Below are 19913 nucleotides of genomic sequence, written 5' to 3'. Positions count from 1 at the left end.
CCTTTCAATTTCTTCATCCCTCTCTCCCTTTTCCTCTTTCTCTGTTTTCCTTCCTTCCTTCCTCCCTTTCTGATCGACCGTGGGCTGCGCCCCCCTGGTGCCTCGCTTGCTTGGGCCTACCGCTGGCTGCCCTCCCGCCTTGGAAGGGGGATGGCCGGGGGAGCGGGGGCGCCCTCCAGGCCTTCTCTGCATGGCCTGCCCTGGGGTTGCCAAACTCCAGGTGGTGGCTGGAGACCTGGCAACCCTAGCCTCTCCCCCCATACACCTGGTATGGCCCCCGAATGATGTTATAAATGTGCAAATGGCCCTTGGCGGGAAAAAGGTTCCCCACCCCTGTTCTACAACAAAATAGCCATTTGGGGGGAATGATTCTCAGAGCAAACTAACAAAACTAAAACTAAATGCAAACCATCATTCCAAGAATTTCCTACCATGCCTACAAACCATGCAATATTGCTGTAAAATTGTGTGTTAAGTGCCGTCAAGTCACTTCCGACTCATGGCGACCCTATGAATCAATGTCCTCCAAAACGTCCTATCTTTAACAGCCTTGCTTAAGTCTTGCAAATTGAGAGCTGTGGCTTCCATTATAGCAGGGGTGGGGAATGTCAGGCCCGGGGGCTGTATAAGGACCAATCATTTGGTCTGGCCCTTCATGGGTCCTGGCAGATCTCTAGCTCAGAAGGATGCTGCCCTGCCTGAATCCCTTGGGCCCAGCTGGGGACAGCAGAGCTCAAAAGCAAGTCGCTCTATGTGGCAGACACTCGGAGCTGGCTCCGGTCGTGCCTCTTGGCTAAATGTTTGACCAAATATACCAGGCTAATTTTTAAGTTGATAATTTTGTATGGCCTGCGAATGATGTTATAAATATCCAAATGGCCCTTGGCAGAAAAAAAGTTCCCCACCCCTGCTTTATAGAGTCAGTCCATCTCTTGTTGGGTCTTTTCCTGCTGCCTTCAGCTTTTCCTAGCATGATTGTCTTTTCCAGTGACTCTTGTCTTCTCATAATGTGACCAAAGTGCGGCAGCCTCAGTTTAGTCATTTTCGCTTCTAGGGTCAGTTCAGGCTTGATTTGATCTAGAACCCACTGTTTAGTTTTTTTGTCAGTCCACTGTATCAGTAACACTCTCCTCCAACACCACATTTCAAAGAAATCTACTTTCTTCCTATCAGCTTTCTTCATTGTCCAGCTTTCACACCCATGCACAGTAATAGGGAATACGATGGCATGAATTAACTTGATCTTGGTGGCCAGTGACCCATCCTTACCCTTCAGAATCTTTTCTAGCTTCTTCATGGCTGCCCTTCCCAGTCTCAGTCTCCTTCTGATTTCTTGGCTGCAATCTCCCTTTTGGTTGATGATGGAGCCAAGGAATAGAAAGTCTTGAACAATTTCAATTTCCTCGTTGTCAGCCTTAAAGTTGAGTAATTCTCCTGTAAAATTAGCCATTCCTTTTATAACGGGAAGTTTTTGGCTATGTAAGTGCAGCCCAAACTGCAGCTTGCTGATTTCTTCTTGTGTTTACAGTCTTAAACTATCAGCCAGCAATTGAGGGTGCAATACCTTTCGCTCCCTCTAACACCCCCTTAGGGTTGCCAACCTCCAGGTGGTGGCTGGAGATCTCCCACTATTACAACTGATCTCCAGCTGATAGAGATCAGAAAATGGTCGTTTGGGCAATTGGATTCTATGGCATTGAAGTTCCTCCCCTCTCCAAACCCCGTCCTCCTCAGGCTCCGCCCCAGAAATCTCCAGGTATTTCCCAACCCTGAGCTGGCAACCCTACACACACACATACACACCGGCCTGGCTGGAAGAGTATTTTCAAGCCTTTCAGTGCCAAAACATTGGAAGCATCGCCTGACATGCCGTCATAGGGCTGGATCCCTAGGATCAGTTCCGCTAATACTCATGCTTTCTCCTATGTAAGAAAGAGAGAGAGTCTCAAGAGTGTCTCTAAGAAAGGGAGCTTTGAGTCTCAAAAGCTCCTACCCCAAATATCTTGTGGGTCTCTAAGGTGCTACTGGACTTGAATCTCACAAGAGAGAATCTCGTATTTCTTTCTTTCTTGGATTTGTATCCCGCCCTCTATCCCCAGGCAAGGCTGGGCTCAGAGCAGCTTAAACCAGAAAAAACACGTATACAATAAATACAGAAAAATAAAATCCTAATTAAAATTACTAATTCAAAATCTAAACAATTTAAAAACAACGGTGCGAAACTGCCTGCGCACAGGAGCAAGAACCAGCCCAGGAAAGGCAAGCAGTGTCCCCTGGAAAGATCAGATGTAGACAAAAGGCAGGGGCGTTAAAATAACTACATCAAAATAAACACACTTTTATGGGTGGAAGGGTGAAGTGTGCAGCCAGTTTTAATTCCAAGTGTGGGGAAGAGAGATGCTTCAGAGATGTCGTAACTTGTAGCAGGAATTACGAAGGGCAGTCAAACAGGTGGTGGGCCATCTCTGAGCAGCTTCGGACAGAGGGACTAATAAAATAACATCTTTTTATTTCAATGTTTGCAGACCAAGAGTTTTGTTGACGTGCCAAGCAACTTGATTAGTACCATCGCCGATCAACTCCCCAGTTGCAATAGCTCCCTCAATAAAACCGACATTCTCAAGGCGTTTCACACTCTGTTCCAGCAGCTCAGCGCAACCATTGACGGTGCTAGGAGGATAGAGAACCTGGATAGAATCCTTGGTCAGCAGAAAGTATGCCTGCAATACTATAAAGTGGCAAACTCCTCTATAAACATCACCTATGACAAGAAAAACGAAACAGACCAGAAAATACTTCTTATCAGGGCTTCTGAACGCTACAAGTGCTTAATGCAGAAACTTCACAAAGACTTATGCAAACAAACTTTTGCTGATGCTGCGGAAGGCAGAAGATAATTGGGCACATTTCTGTTGGGGGCATTTTCACAGGTGAAGCTGAAAACGTCAACGTGTCATGCTTCTGAGTGTGGTTGAAACGAAAGGAAGCTGGTCGCTGAAACGGGAAGTAGATTCTGCCCAGTGTGGCCCCTTTGAGTTACAAATGCCAGACATTCAAATGACAAGTTTTTAGCTTCACTTGAGCAAATGTATTTTGCTGATAATTAAGTGCCACAGATAAGCCAAAAAGGGGAAGGAGGTCAGGGAGTCTGATCTATATAGATATATATAGCTTATCTATTTATTTTTAATAATATTTCCATTTAGAAAGGTTTATTTGTTAATAATATTTCCATCTATAAATATCTTTTAATTTATTAAAGGCCACTAGCTACCTACAATGCCAGAGTGGTTTATAAATGAGTATTTGGTTCATCTCAGGGAGATAAGATACATGTTTTCATGTTTTTAATGCATTTTATTTTATGCATTTTATCTGTTGTAACCCACCTTGAGCTCCATAAAGAAAAATAAATGTTTTAAAGAAATAATAAATTTATTTAATAAATGTTATAATGTTTTAAATAATTAAATATGTTATCTAATAAAAGTATTTAAAGATACACAATGTTCTTGGATTACTCACTCTATTTATTGTTAATGCTCTCCAAATTTTTATGTTAATAAAGCATCCAAAGAGCCAAACTACTTGTGAATTTGTTCAGATTGGTACCACGAATTCAGGCAACCTGCCCTGCCCATATCAAGCCGAGAACACCAAAGCCACATCTTTCCAAGTTTGGAGGCTCCCCTCATCTCTCTCTGTGGGCCCCCACTTTCTATCTGGTTTGCATAGAGGACTCTAGGGGAGTATTGTCTACTCAGACTGGCAGCAGCTCTCCAAGATCTCAGGCAGAGGTCTTTCACATCACCTACTTGCCTAGTCCCTTTAAATGGAGATGCCGGGGATTAAACCTGGGACCTTCTGTATGCCAAACAGATGTTCTACTACTGAGAAGAAGAGTTGGTTTTTAACTACCACTTAAGGAAGAATCAAACCGGCTTACAATCACCTTCCCTTCCTCTCCCCACAACAGACACCCTGTGAGGTAGGTGGGGCTGAGAGAGCTCTAACAGAGCTGTAACTTGCCCAAGGTCACCCAGCTGGCTTCATGTATAGGAGCGGGAAAACAAATCCAGTTCACCAGATTAGCCTCCACCACTCATGTGGAGGAGTGGGGAATCAAACCCGGTTCTCCAGATCAGAGTCCACCGCTCCAAACCACTCTCGTGCTGAGCCACGGCCCCTGTTGACCAGAGGCACAGGATCCAACCTGCTTTGGTCTGATTAGCTGATCTGCTGAGCACAGAGTATTCGTGTTGTGAGTGAGCTGCTCAAAAGAAATCTGATACTTTCAGGAAAATGTAAATCACAAAAAGAGTTGACAACACATTATGCCACAACCACAAGCATGCTCTTGAGGATTGACATGATTGTTCCAATTGCAAAGGGGTGCTGACAGAGAGATTTATCTGTCAAAGGAAAAGTGTGATTGCCCTCAAAAAGCTTTGAAGACCAGAGAGTGATTTATGGCAAGAACTGAAACCACCAGCAAGCACTGGAGAGGTGTTTTTTTAAAACTGCTTTTCAAGCAGCCGGATGTGGGAAATCAGTGTATAAATTCAGAAAAAGCCCTTGATACTCACTTCTTGACAATATCCAACTCCAGAAGGCTGGTTGGCGATCGTACAACTTTCAAAGGACATTAAGCATATTATTTCCTTTTTGTTCACAATTTGTTGCCTGAGGAATAAAGTTCAAATGATGCCCATGCTATGACGGTAAGACTGCAAAATCGTGACAAAACAATTTGCTGCCCTTTCTTGTTCCCTATGTAGAAGGCCAAACGGGAGGGGATTGGAGAACTTCCATTATTCCTTCAACATCTCCCAGAACTGCCATTCTGCCTCTTTCTGCAGGCAGGCCCACGGCCATGGACTAGTAGCCAGAGGCAGTGGTGTGTCAGACAGGTGAGACCTGGGTTCTGATCCCCAGTCTGCTATGAAGCACCTTGAGGGTAAACATGGGTAGGGTTGCCAGGTCCCTCTTCGCCACCAGTGGGAGGTTTTTGAGGCAGAGCCTGAGGAGGAGGGGGGGTTGGGGAGGGGCTTCAATGCCATAGAGTCCAACTGCCACAGCAGCCATTTTCTACAGGTGAACTGATCTCTATCGGCTGGAGATCCGTTGTAATAGCAGATCTCCAGCTAGTACCTGGAGGCTGGCAACCCTAAACATGGGCCAGTTAACATATTCTCTTTCTCTTCAACCTAACCTTCCTTACAGGGTTATTGCAAGGATAAACTAGAGGGGAAAACCATGGGCACTATCTTGAACTGCTTGGAAAAGTGGATAAAGATGCAATAAAAACACAGGACTCAACAAAATCAGACGGAGCTGTGGGGACTCACTGGGGTGGGGAAACCCAATTCCCTCCCCTGCTGGCCCTGCTCTGCCCTCCTTCTTCATCCAGCTCTGCCTGGCTGGCCTCTCTCTGCCCTCCGCCCACTCACCCAACCCTCGTTGCCCTATATTGGCCTCAGCAGTTCCTACGGCTTTTATTTCCCCCCTCCTTTCCCCACTTTTCAATATCAGGCACCATTTGGGATTGCAATCCAAAACACCGTCCAACTTGCTTCCCCTGTGACATTTGCACATTAACAGATTTCACTTTTCATGTTTTGGGTTTTTGTTATAACCCCCACCCCCCGAAGCTTGCATATTTCTGCAAATCTGAAGTTTCCTCTGAGGTTGCAGAAAACATCTTTCTCTTACACGTGTGCGCACGCACTCCTGCAGGTTTTTTGATTTACACAAGAGGGCATACTTGGCTATCAGATATATGAAATACAGCCTCGGGAGTTCTCAAGTCTGCCCAAAATCACACTCTCTGCCCAGAGCCTATCCTGCAATCCAGTTCCCTGTAAGATACAGTAGTCAAAAAGGGCAAGAGTCCAGTAGCACCTTAAAGACTAACAAAAAATATTTTCTTAAAGAACAGGCAACACAATGCTTTTAATCAAACCATCTTTGAATCAGTCTTGTATTAGGGCGCTGTAAGAGATAAGCATTGTGGCTTTTGACTTGCACAAGTTTGACGTGCTAAACTCCCAGCTCCAACCATTTCTCAGAAATTCTGACAGACTTCCTGGTCTGAATTGGCTTTCAGTAGTCTAGGCTCAGCAAGGTAAGTGGGAATGATAGTTCAATATTGTACAAGCAGGGGACCCACAAGGACTTGTGGGGGAGGGGATTTCATTTCTCCTCTCACTTTCCTCTTTCCCTGCCCTGGCATTCTCCCTCCATAGCTTTTCCCCTTTTCCTGTTGCCTTTTCATCTACTCACCCGCTAATGTACCTTTATCTCATCCCCCCCCCACCCCGTATCTTCAGCTTTTCCTCCTTCAACACCCCCAACAGCTTCTATTTAGGAGTGGTGGACCAGGTTGGTTTCCCCACTCCTCCACATGAGTGGCGGGCTCTAATCTGGTGAATTAGGTTGATTTCCCCACTCCTACTCATGAAGCCAGCTCGGTGACCTTGGGCTAGTCACAGTTCTCTCTGAACTCTCTCAGCCCCACCTACCTCACAAGGTGTCTGTTGTGGGAGAGGAAGGGGATTGTAAGCCAATCTGATTCTCATTAAAAGGTAGAGAAAGTCAGCATATAAAAAACTGGTCTTCTTCTCCACCTCCTCCTTCTTCATGGCTACAGTCTCTGGCTTTAAGTATCCACAGATTTGGCCATGTTGAAAATCGGATATAATGATTTTTGATAATTTAATGAGACTGTTCGCGTCTGAATCCTTAGAGGAGGCCTGACTAGAAACTTAAACAGAATTGTCTAGCCCAGGTACTCTAGACTCAACAGCAAAGCATCTTTTTGAAAAGACTACAATTCAAGTCTGTTTTTTCCCCAAAAATAGTGTTTATTTTGGTTGTAACTATAAAAAAATGTAATTGCACAGTTTCAAGAGAGCGACCAAAGTGGCCGAAAGGCCCTTTCATGCAATAGAAAAGAGACCCTTAAAACCGGCGGCAAAGGGCATGCCTGCAGTTGCCATCTTTCCAAGCTTGTTGCAATTTTAAGAATAAAATCCATTAATTAAGAGAGAAGTTATCATCACATATGCAAAAGACGCAAATCTTATCCAAACAACTGAACAGATCGCTTGCTTCCATTTCATTCACAATTTTTTTTAAAAAAATGCATGTTTGTGGGTGAATTTCAGAATAAACCTAGCTTCCCCCAAAAACAAAACACACAACTCACCACAGAACGATCATGTTGAAACTACTTCTGTACACCACTGGTAATGTTACCAGGCCATACCACAACCTTACCAGCTCAAGTGTCCCCTTCTACTTGATTTATACAAGCTATTATGAAACTGTTGAGCATAGAAGAGCTGGACAGGGAGGGGAGTTCAATTTGCATGCGCAAAGGTGAGCAGGATTATGGACCTCAGGACTGACTCCCCCCCACCCAATGACATCTATCCTTGGACAACTGTGATGCAAAGTAACACCACTTTCTGCAGTCAGCATAGAGGGGATTTTTCTCCAGGGATAGTTTGTTATGCAGGTTTGAGAAAACTTGTAGCACCCCCTTCTTTTCTAATACAACCCCTTAAAAGGATTCAGGAACTGAGGCTAAAACTTCACAAACAGAAGAAGGTCTCATAGCTTTGCCTGCATACAAAGGCTCAGACTGAGGCTTGGTTTTCACATGCAGAAGAATGAGGTGGCGGAACAGACTGCCGTCGCTTCAGGCTGCTGGGGGCAGATGCTGCCTGGGATGGGCCCGTTGCATTAAAATGTCCTCTATTTGCTGACCTGTTTTTCTGCTTGCAGGTTTTTAAACATTCCAAAACGTGATTCTCCCCCCGCAGTATTCAAGTAGTGCAGTCCCATCTGACCACCTTATTCTGCCCGTGTAGGTGAACCAGGTATTTGTGAAAGAATTGGTGCTCGTGTGTGACCATTTCCAACCCCACCCCAGCTGAATCCCCCGTTCCAATTTCCCACAAGCCCATACAGATTGAACTGGAGTTTGCATTGAAATAAGTGCCAGAGAATTATTTCCTGAAGAGCAGACATCTGTTCCATTTTATTCTTTAATTCCTTTCTCAGTGGGCACAGGAGTGGAAAGAAGGGCTTAACTAACGTGGGCTAATGGCTGGCGTGCGCATAACGTCATGTTCATTGCGAGATGGGAAAGGAAAGCCGCAGACCTGTATATTGTGCAAAAAGGTGAGGAAAGGGAGAGGCAGTGTAAGACAACGTGGTGTAGTGGGTTAAGAGCGGTGGACTCTAATCTGGAGAACCGGGTTTGATTCCCCACTCCTTCAACATGAGCGCCGGAGGCTAATCTGGTGAACTGGATTGGTTTCCCCACTCCTACACACGGAGCCAGCTGGGTGACCTTGGTCTACTCACACTCTCTCAGCCCCACCTACCTCATAGGGTGTCTGTTGTGGGGAGGGGAAGGGAAGCTGCCGACGCCCAAGGCAAAAGCATTCCGAACTGTAGAGGTGATGTGACCATTGGGTCTTACGGATCATCAAGGAAAGGCTGGGCAGTTCTCAATAACTTGACTGTCCCACCCAGGAATGGCTAGCTGGCAGCCCATGTGAGTCCAGCTGGGGCTCCAATCCTGTGTGGTTCCCCCTCACTGCAGATCCTATGAGAATGCAGTACCTCAGGGTCAACTTTACGGGTCCTGGGAAGAGAGGTGGGGGCATCTCCCAGTAATATTTTCAGTTTGTGCAGCTCTGCTATTCCACTTTCATGCCATTACAGCCCCTGGAGGAACTCCGGCCCCTTGGGCACTTTCTCCAAGAAGGGCCCCTCCTACCCTACTGAACACATAGGCTATTGCTGCTTCTAACTCACATGATTGAATGCCAGTATGAGACATAATCATGGCTGCATTTCTAATGATTTCCAACGGTTCCAATTTCTGAGGCCCGTGTGAGGAGCAAATCTGTGGGTTTTTTAAAAAGGCTGTCTCAATATTCTGCCAAAGCTGCCCTGAGAAAACTGAATCTGCATGATTGAGCAAACATACACCATGGAAGAAGTCTGTCAGCCATGGCTGGTGGGAAGGAACTGAGCTCTGGCGTTGTGCTAATTCCGCCCCTTCCTGTGCCGGTACAGCAGACCGAGAAACAAGAAGGAATTATTGCTGCGCTTGCAGGAGCCAAAAGGAAGTTTGTCTGATTTAGTCAGCCCTCCCGACATTCTCCTCGATAAGCCAACACCTCTCCTTTACAAAACAACAGCAAAGCCAATAGGGGGTATCTAATAACTGTAGTAATTCTGGCCAGGAAACAAGCTGGGTTCAGTTACCCGGCCAGCCTGGGGACATGACCCCTCCAGGAAGCAGCCCTTTCAGAAATAGATATTGCTGGGCACATAGATCATTATTGCTAAAGAGAAGCCAGCTGTATTAAGGGGAAGGGGCTGAAAACAAGTTCAAAGAATGGGGCCAACTTTGCAAATGTAACTGCTCTAAAACTCGCAAATACATTAAGACTTCTTGAGTTTTGGAACATGTTTCATCTGATGAACTGCTACAGGAGCAGGCTGTGGATTCCCCCTATCCCCCAGCTAATTTTCTGTGCCAGCCTCAACCGGACCTGTATAGATCTTACTCATGATTAATGTTAATCAGGATTTGAAACCAGGGCCTGAAATGATCCCATGGTTAAGGAGCTGAGCACATCGCTTCTGCACAGGGCTACAGGGATGGGAAGCAGCGCTGGGAACCAACAACAACCTCTCTTGCCTCTGGGACAATTTCCAAATGTGAACCAGAGCATGCCACTAAGTCATCCATCCAGATAGGCTTTCAACGGCAAGCTTTGCGGTGCATTGCCTGCATATGGCCACCGATCACCAGTGCCAAGTAAGAGTTGCTTTGGGATGACCAAGCAGGAAAAGGTTGTAAACTAGGTTCATCTGCCAGGTTGACAGTGCACCAGTAGAGGTAAGTGCGGGAAGACTAGTAGATTGCTGCTTACAGAACTAGTAGCTTTTGGGGACAAATCTGCGCAACTGACGGTAACCATGCAGGCAAAGCCTGCCTGAAAGCATCACTCTTCAGGAGAGTGAAAAGAGGCCTTCTTAAGAAAAAAAGAAAGACAAAATGGCGCAGTAGTAAGAAACACTCCTCCCGCTTCTGCCAAGGTGTCTTGAGCTAGTCCCTGGAAGCTAGTAGAAGTTAATCTTAAGCCATTTACTCAGATGCCACAAAAGATAAGCTGATCCTGCTGTAACAATTTGTATTAAGAAATTGTAGAGTTTCACCTCATTAAAAAAGGGGGAGGGGAGCTGGCCAAGAGGATGCCTTCCCTGTCAACAGTGGGCTGGGGAGATGTTCTCTTCCTCCTTTTGCCGATGGAAGTTATTTCCCACTGAAGTCCTTCGTCAGGCTCCAGAGATCTCCCAGTGACTCCCTGAAGGCTTGCAGGTGCCCCGTGGAACGTCTGGCTCGTCCGTCGATATTGTGATCCACCCCCCACCCCCTGCCTTTTCCCATGCTGTTCCACAGGCTGCTGCCAGGTCCTGTCGAGAAGGAAAAGACCCGCCGCTCAAAAACAAGGCCCAACGACTGCTTGGGGAAGGCGGTGCTTTGAATCCCGGCCTTCCACTTTCCCTGAGGAGGAAACCAAGAACTGGGAAAGGAAAGAGAACAACAACAAAAAAGGCTTTTTACATTTTGTGAATCCGGACCTCCGTTTCCCTTTTAAACGCCGCAGCTCCTTGTGGTCTCGGCTCTGCTGCCTCCGTCCGTCTCAGGTGCTTGAGGTCATGTTGCTTAAGCGTCCGTGCTGCATAGATTTTGAGACATTGCATTGAAGGAGTGTTTCTATTGCTGGCGCAGGCGTTTTGGCCTGCTTGTTTACCTGAGAGGGCTTTCCCGGGTGACTGAGCCCCTTAAAGCACAGCATCGAAGGATCGTCCCGTGGCTCCCACCCTCCCGCCACGTCCCTCGTGGCTCAGGTCCCACAGCAAAGCTGACTGCGAGGAAGTTCTGAGGTCTTGTGAGGCTCGGTCTCCTGCCTGCCCAGGCTTAAGGAGCTGGCGCTGCCATCTTTGGATAGGTTTGGTTAGGTCTCTCCAGCTGTTTGGTTCATCTTGCTGACGGCCTTGGCGGCTTGCTCCGGCAACCGGGACGGGTCGGAGAGAATGGAGGTGGAGACGCTTAGGTGTCGGAGGGTGTTCAAAACCACTGGGATGGAGGATGAGAAGGGGTGCAAACAAAATAAACCCCGTTACTTTGGTTGCCAAAAAAAATAATAATCACACATGTTCAAATTTCCTCCCAGAAAACTTCAGCAAAGCCACTGAAGACATATTGGTCTGCTGTGATCACATCTGCCTCCCGAGGGACACAAATTACATAGCTTGGAACTGGGAATGCAAAATTTGCATTTTTCCATACCTTTATTAGCATAAATTCATAAAAGGCTTTATTGAAAGCAATTCTAAATGACTACAGTGCTATCTCATGAAAGGGATAGTGCACAATACACAGCTTCAAAATGCCATTAATATCTCCCTATACCAGGGGTGGGGAACGTCAGGCTTGGGGGCCATATAAGGCCAGTGAAGTCATTTGGTCTGGCCCTTCATGGGTCCTGGTGAATCTCTAGCTCAGAAGGATCTAAGACTGGCGATCTTCCCCCTCCTGAGGACATGAATAGCCTCTATTCAAGGCAGATGTGAGTTTGTTTTGCTGAGAAAAGGAACGTTTCCCCCCCCCCCTTGCAGAAGAGTCGTTAGCTATGGAGCTGCTAGGACTGCAAAAGAAACTGTGTTAACCCTTTCCCACCTGGGCCATGGAGAAACGCATTCCCTCTGTACTACAAGAGGGCTGGGGGTGGAAGAGGTGACAATGGAGGGGTTAAAGGGGGCAGGGCCAGAATGTGTGTGTGTGTGTGAGCTCTTAGCCAGTGTGTCCTCATTTCATCCCTGCCTGCGGAGGTAGCAGGAGCCGGCTGTAGAATCCGGCCCCGAACTTGCGGAGCAGGAGCAACTCAGGCGTGCAGCTGGACAGCTACGCCTGGCTGGTGCAACAGACCATCCTGGGCGACCAGGTGGGTGAGTGCACCACCGGTTGGATGACTGCCTGCTTGGGGCTTGATAGGGGGAAGCTTCCTGCTTGGGGCTTGATCAGCTAATTTTTAAGTTGATAATTTTGTATGGCCTGCGAATGATGTTAAAAATATCCAAATGGTCCTTGGCGGAAAAAAGGTTCCCCACCCCTGCCCTATACCAAGCTACCCTCAGAAAAATCCCCGGCACAACTCAAGAGGGAGGCATGCTGGGATTAGGGCTGTGCACCTTCTGACTGGTACTGGGAATTTGGGGCAGCCGGTGTTTCTTTAAGTGGGTTTCTTGTCTGCCCTTCAAGGGTGGAAAACATGGGCAGAGAATCTGTGCGCAACACCTGCTGCCATCTCAGAAGGTTGGGAGGGGAGGGGGAGGGAGGGGAAGTGTTTCCTGGCACAGGTCTTCAATGTACCCATTGTCCACAGTAACAGCTGCATATCTTTTGCACCCAGGACAAATATATGCAAAACAGGGGAGGGGCTGTGATTCAGTGGTGGAGCATCTGCTTGGCATGCAGAAGGCCCCCGGTTCAATCCCCAGCATCTCCAGTTAAAAGGACCAGGCAGTAGGTGATGTGAAAGCCCCCTGCCTGAGACCCTGTAGAGCAGCTGCCGGTCTGAACAGATAATACTGACTTTGATAGACCAAGGGTTTGATTCAGTATAAAGCAGCTTCATGTGTTCAATACAGATAGTGGAGAACAGACTTTTTGTTTTTGTGCTGAGAAGTGATTTCGCTGAAGTTTTAACTAGTGATGACATTCTAAAGGGGAATCTAGGTATGGACCTTTAGGAACTCAAGCCACCCGCCCCCCCAAATAAAGTGCTACTTACTTGGCCTCAGAACAGGCAGAGAGCAGTGCTGGTCCACCCAGGCCAAGGCGGTCTGGTTCAGCTCTTGCAAGCTGGTCGTGGACACCATGCCGTTGAACGTTTCGAACAAGGGGTTAATGATGATGCTGAACTGCGAAGTGACCCGAGAGTTAAGGGGGAAACCAACACGCATTCATGCCCCGTGTAGGCGGAAGAGGGAATACATCCCAAGGGTTGCTACCGCCCTCAGAAAAAGAACATCAAGGACATCCCCACAGAGCGGGGGACATTTTTGTCACGCTGGATCCAGTGCCCAGCTTTTCTTTTGCTGCAGTTTTGTGACCAGGGGCGGTGCTGCGTCTACAAGTTGAGTATCCCTTATTCGGACACTCAATGATCAGACTGATCCAAAAAATGGACGTTTTGAGCTGGCATGCAGGCATTACTCACAGGCTCTCAGCAGAACCACTGGTGGTTCAATGTACACATAATTATTAAAAATGTTGTTTAAAATTACATTCAGGCTATGAGTATAAAGTATATATAAAACATAAATGAATTTCATGTTTAGACTTGGGTCCCATCCCCAAGGTATCTCATTATGTATATGCAAAAATTCCAAACTATTCCAAAATATTGAATGATCCGAAATACGGACCACTTCTGGTCCCAAGCAGCCCGGATAAGGGATACTCAATCTGTAGTACCAAAACTGTATCAAAAGAACTTGGTTTTTTGCCTGGCAAAGAATTCCTGTTTTGAAACAAAATGCCCAATCAGAAAAGATCACTGGCCACCCCCTCTCCCCCTGCTGCACCCTAGAAATAAAGAAGGGGTGTAACAAGAATTAGTATGACTCGCAGATGCGCATAAGAATCCTCCCCACATTCCAAGTTTAGTTACCAAGAGGAAATCCTGTTCTCTCGCTATTCCATTCTTGAACCACTTGGAAGGCCAACGCTCAGCTTTGAAAACGCGCATTTTCTGACTATCTGCAGGGCGCGCCCTTATCACCATCCAATGATCAAAGGCTGCCAGCCTGGGATGAAACAGGACAGGCTTCTAGGCCTGAGCTGATTAACAGACAAAGCCCAGCGCTGCCCTCTGCAGAAGTTATATACAAAGTGCTGCAGGTCCCACAAGAGTCAGAGAAGATCAAATGCGACCTCCAGCCAAGCAGACACCAGCTTTGCTGGTAAAGGAACAAATCCCCCCCCTTTTTTTTACAGATGCATCGAGAAGGATACAATCCAGAACTTCCAATTTTGCAGGGTCCTGTTTCGTACATATTCTTCAAACATACTCCGCATCTGGTCAAATCTCTGCCGTGTGATGGGAACGCCGGTTTCAGGGAGCTGCCGCTGACATGAGCTGCAGGAGGGAAGAGATCGCAGCTCTGACCTCAAGGACTGCCTCCTTGCACATCAACTCAGCTAGACACAGAGATGTACTGTAGATTCCCTGCCCTACGTTTGCCCAGCATCAGAGGTGGGAAGGTGCATGGGGTAAACGGCCTGGGCATTCTTAGTGGTGGCCCCCGAGACTGTGGAACTCCCAATTCAGGAATGCGTTCCTGCCCAGGGCAGAATGCACTGGCTACATATTTCTATACTGTTCACCCCCCCTTAAAAAAAACACCTCTCTCTCACACACACAAAGAGAAAGACCAAGGAAGAAACTAGTCTCCCTCTCTCACTATACTAGTTGCAGGGGATGTGTGCATGTTGCAGCAAAACTGACTAACAATCGGCTCAGGACAGATGAAATGAAAGAAGCATAGAGTTAACTCAGGGAATGCAACTGGCACAAGCTGTGGGGACAGCCATTTGCCCAGATGGCTTTAAAAAAAGGATTAGACACATTTACGGAGAACAGGCCTATCAATGGCTATTAGTCATGACAGTTAAATGGGACCACCTCCATGAGGACATGTTATTAAATTAATAGGGAAGGGGTGTCATCCTTCCATCTTTATTTACACCCCCCACTGTTCTCCCCAGAGGGGATCTGAAACAGCTTACATTATGCATCTTCCTTCTTGCTTTGCGAGTTTCCAAAGGCCTCTAATTGGCCACTGTTGGGCTAGATTGATCTTGGTTTCTTCCAAGAAAGCAGCTATGGTGTCTGCTCAGAATACCCACAGCCATATGCCTAAGGCTCTTTACTGGAATGTGCAGAGGCCAAAAAGGTGATGCCGAGGGCTCCCTGTGCCCCCCACCGCAATCACCTGGCCCGTTTCAATCTGCAGCTGCTGTGGGGTCTACATCCCACCTGTCGTCATTTTGGAGGGGTCACAAGACACATGCGCCACTCACAAGAGAAATGGCAGGCCTCTCAACACTCACATGATGGTAGCGTTCAGCTCCTCGATTTCCTCCTTGAGGCGCTTGGCTTCCTCCTGCATGTGAGATCGTTCCTGCTGCAGCTTTGCGATGTATTCCACCGTCTTCTGAAGCGTGAGGGCATGGCTGATCTGTAGCAGGGAAAAGACGACCCCAACTGCACTCGCCGGCAGACAAGCTGGTGGCCCCATGCAAAGCTCAGGGTACTGAAGGAAGTAGCATGAGGAATCACAAGAGGGGTGTATAGGTGCACACACGCTATGCCTGCATGGGAAAGTGGGAACCTACTGAATGTGATATTGAGCACACTTAGGGGAGGGGCTGTGGCTCAGTGGTAGAGCATCTGCTTGGCATGCAGAAGGTCAATCCCCAGCATCTCCAGTTGAAGGGACTGGGCAGGTAGGTGGTGTGAAAGACCCCTGCCTGAGACCCTGGAGAGCTGCTACCAGTGTGAGTAGACAACACTAACTTCGATGGACCAAGGGTCTGATTCAGTATAGGGCAGCTTCAGGTGTTCCCCAACAATACCAGCATACATTTAAAAACCAAGTTTCTAATGCTTGTAAAGGTATGCTTTAAAATGCGTGGGCAATGGTGGGTGGAACCTCAGAAGCCAACCCAACACGACTTCCGCTAGTTAGGGAGCATCGAAGGACTTTTGGCCCTCCCCACAGCTAGAAAAAAAGGAAGCAATGCAGTACAGGAAGACTGGCCGAACAATTTCTTTTGGTTGCAGAACTGAGCTTCTTTGTTCAGAATTTACAAACGAGTATGACAGAGTACAGGGGGATGTTCCCATTTTTGGTGTTTTTGCTGTACCTTTGAGCACAGGGGGAGAGGAGGAATCCCTCTTTTGGATGCAGAGAACAGGGTCCTGCCAACCCACTTACTGATTTAGAGTTTGCTGACACCAAGGTATTCAGGGTGCTAAAGCCAATCTTGATGTTAAACCTCCGCTTCTGCTCTGCTGAAATATGCTTCATCCTTCGGGTCTGTCCAAATAAAAATAAAAGTGAGCTCTTTGTCTGGTTTTGGATTTCTGCCTCTTTGCTGGGGGTTAGAGGCTCTTGCGTGATATTATGTGGTAGGAGTCTCCAGGGCTTTCCCACATGTAAAGGAACGCTGCAGCAGCAAAGAGAAGGCCTTTGTTCCCCCAGGGCCAACTCTTTGCAAAAGTGGAGGCTACATGCTGAGCGCTGCCAGGGGCTAGGAGACCCACACCCACACACCCATAGAGTGTCCCAGGTCCAGGGCCAACTCGCAAAAGTAGAGGCTACATGCTGAGAGCTGCCAGGGGCTGGGCAACACACACACACACACACAGTGTCCCAGGTTCCAGGCAAGCCAACCTGAGTGCAACACCCCTTCCTCTCTCCCAGCCTCTCACACGCACTGTGCAAGTTTAATTTCACTCGTGCCGCGACGTGTTGACCCGAGGAAGAAAGGGCCAAAGAACAGACCTTAAAAGCCACCACCTGAGGGTCAGCGGCGGTTTTCCCTGAGCAGTTGTTCTGTGGGGACTGAGGGCTGGGACTTTGTTCCGATGTGCAAGGTGACGCCTGCCCCGACTGCTGGAAGTCTCTGCCTGAGAAACAAAAGAGAGAGAGAGAGAGAGAGAGAGAGAGAGAGAGAGAGAGAAACAAAGAAGTTGGGTCCGAGGGAATTTTCTACAGCGAACAAATAATTCAAGCACTAGCCCCGTCCCAAATTAGCGAATCAGGATATCCACTGATATGCTATCACAGGCTTTGACATATAGCTATTCCATTTTAAACATATAGAATTGTATAGATTTGCAGAATTTTCCTATTTTGGAATAACTGAGTTCCTATTACAATCCTGACACAGCCTTTGTAAGCCTCATTGAAATCCATTCAAAGGCTTGTCTCTCCCTAATATTGGTTGGAGGAGCTAGGAGTGCTTTCATTTTATTCAAAGGGCTCTGTCTCTTTATAGCCTTGTTCTAGGGTTTGTGGAAGGCTGCTTTCCCAAGGAGCCAACCAGTAATTGAGGGGAGGAGAGCCAGGAGGCTTGGAGTAGAAGGACGGCTCAGCCAGTCCTGAAATTTGCTGGGTGGCCTTGGGCTAGTCGCTCCGTCTCAGCCTAACCTACCCAAAAGGGTCATTGCAGGGGCAAAATCTAGGTCACCCTGAGACCCTAAAAAAGCAACTTGGCACCCTGCAGCCACATCAACCTCTCCCTCCCCAACCTCGATGCCCCTGAAACTCAGAAGAAAACATGCGCACACTCCCCATAAGAACATAAAAAAAGCCACGCTGGATCAGACCCAGGCCCATCAAGTCCAGAAGTCTATTCACACAATGGCCAACCAGGTGCCTCTAGGAAGCATACAAACAAGACCACTGCTTGTGTTCCACAGCACCTAAGATAGTAAGCATGCTCCTCTGATCCTGGAGAGAATAGGTATGCATCATGACTAGTGTCCATTTTGACTAGTAGCCATGGATACCCCTCTTCTCCATGAACATGTCCACTCCCCTCTTAAAGCCTTCCAAGTTGGCAGCCATCACCACATCCTGGGGCAGGGGATTCCACAGTTTAACTAAGACAGGACTGCTGAGTCTGAGGATGGGGAGCTAGCCTGCCCCACAACCCGTCTGCAGCACAAGGATCTCCACACAAGTAAGTGCCTGGCTCTGTAAGTTGCCTGGAAGGACTACGTTCCCTGGGGCTCACTGTGGCCCTGGTCAGACGAGAAGCAGTGCCAGCAAGAACACAGAGATTGGAAGGTGCTTCCTTCCAACTGCATCTCTCTTAGCTGCTCCCTCCCTCCCACCACCACCACGAGATGAGCCATGGGCCACCTGAAGCTACGTTTCTTGTCCCATTTCCAGAATGTGTTACTTTTGGCAAACAAAATACTTGTGAGGAGAACCAGCCTAAGCATGCCCCCCTCCCGGGTGTAGACCCAGTGAAGCAATCCCATTTCTTTCCTTCGCACGGGGTCGTGCTGAAGGCGACCAGGGTGATTTATGCATGGGAGTTTTACCTGAGGTTCATTGCTCGCTGGACTCACTTTCTTGTTGGGAATCTATGCACCAGCATTCTCCAAGTTCAAATCAAATCCCAGCCCCTTTAAATGCTGCTTTGTAATTACTTATAGTGCTTACTGTGAGAGAAAATTCCTCCCCAAACCCAATTGCCACATAAAACAGCATTTTAAGAACAACAACATTAAAAAAGGAGCAATCTGAAAGTGGGGGGGGGGGGAAGAGAGAGAAATCCAAGCCTTGGTTTTTAAGATTTCCTACTGCTCAGAATGAGCTCCGAGGAAGCAGGAAGCATTTCAATCCCCACCTCTGGACATGCTGCTTTGAAATTGGCTGTGAGCGAAACCAAGCTTGCATGCTCCGCACTTTGCCTTATGCATGGGAATTTCACCCAGTCTTTGCTTAGGGGAGAGGGAAGAGTCAGGTTAACAGAGGAATGGGAAGACCCGGACATTTCGAGGGCTGGCAGCGAGGTCATCTCTAATGGACGGAAAACTCATTCATAACTCCAAGGAACAACTGAGACAGTCCGGGGGCGAACGTGAGTGAAAGTACCCATGCATAAATGACCCAGGGCTGAGAACAAGCCCTTCTTCACCCCAGCTATGTGCACCCCAGCTAAGAATGTACTTACTGGAGACGGGCGAGGGGACCTGGGGGCAGGTTTTGCGGGGGAGGGCCTGCTCGCCTTTCACCAACGCATCCTGCATTGCACCGGGAGAGAAGAGATGTGGAATGGTGGCTGGGCCGGGCTGGGGGCTCGCAGACGGGTGGCCCGGACTGAGCAGAATGCTGCCGTGGAATTCTGCAGTTTGGGGTGCCTGGGGACAAAGGGCAGGAGGAGGAGAATGCAAGGTGTGTCTTGAGAACTGTCAACACGTGACAGTCTCCCACCCTTCCACACAGAGAGTCTGTAGCTTACTCGGGCCAGTCCAGACGGGGCAATGACAACGTTGGGCTGGGAGATCCTTGGGGCCAAAACACTCTCTCTCTTCATGGGGGCCGGAGTAACAATCACAGCTCTGGACGGTCCCTGGAAGGCAGCTGTGAACGAGAATGGAAGTTAAAACCGGGAAAGGAAAGAGAGAGAAAGGATGCATCCCAGGGAAGACACTTCCTGTGACTCTGGTAGTCCCTTCCAACTCTATGATTCTACGATGGATCAAGTGGTCTCACTTTGTGGAAGGCAGCAGTCTTGGGCCCACCTCTGACTTAAAGGAATTAGAAGAAGAAGAAGAGTTGGTTTTTCTATGCCGACTTTCTCCACCACTTAAGGCAGAATCAAACCGGCTTACAATCGCCTTCCCTTCCCCTCCCCACAACAGACACCCTGTGAGGTGGGTGAGGCTGAGAGTTCAGAGAGAATTACTGTACAGCCCACCCCCCACCCTAGGAAAGAGCAATACAAAAACAGTTTGCGACATCCCCAGTTTGTGTGTGTGTGTCTCTACCATGGAAAGGCTTTTAAAAATCCTACTGGAGGGATGCAAGCTCAGCTTTTTAGATGCTGGCCAGAGTTACTGGAATGTCTCAGAATTTTCCCCCAGAACCAAGGTAATAGGGCAAATCAGCCAAGTGGCTACTACAGAAAATGAGACACTCCCCCCACCCCACCCCCTGAAGAAGACCTCTAACCCAGCATCACTGCTGTTAGCGCTGAGTCCTTTGTTGGAAGAAGAAGAGTTGGTTTTTAT

The 19913-nt window shown here is 47.9% G+C and overlaps 1 protein-coding gene across 1 annotated transcript in view; it reads right to left on the bottom strand.

Annotated features, from left to right (window-relative positions):
- Window positions 1-10978: 10978 nt before the first annotated feature.
- The window catches only part of MLXIP (MLX interacting protein), a 45446-nt gene continuing 36511 nt past the window's right edge, over window positions 10979-19913 (bottom strand). The window contains exons 11-18 of the mRNA XM_056859096.1: window positions 19142-19263; window positions 18854-19040; window positions 16669-16793; window positions 16099-16200; window positions 15212-15339; window positions 14114-14237; window positions 12888-13017; window positions 10979-11170 (exon numbers count right to left, since the gene is read on the bottom strand). Of these exons, the coding sequence (XP_056715074.1) occupies window positions 11049-11170; window positions 12888-13017; window positions 14114-14237; window positions 15212-15339; window positions 16099-16200; window positions 16669-16793; window positions 18854-19040; window positions 19142-19263 (1040 nt within the window). The 3' untranslated portion in view covers window positions 10979-11048. The remainder of the gene's footprint in view (window positions 11171-12887; window positions 13018-14113; window positions 14238-15211; window positions 15340-16098; window positions 16201-16668; window positions 16794-18853; window positions 19041-19141; window positions 19264-19913) is intronic.

This window comes from Euleptes europaea, chromosome 13 (assembly GCF_029931775.1).
Source record: "Euleptes europaea isolate rEulEur1 chromosome 13, rEulEur1.hap1, whole genome shotgun sequence".
Lineage (NCBI taxonomy): Eukaryota > Metazoa > Chordata > Lepidosauria > Squamata > Sphaerodactylidae > Euleptes > Euleptes europaea.
Note: the sequence above shows the minus strand (reverse complement) of the source record. Positions and strands in the feature narration are given on the sequence as shown.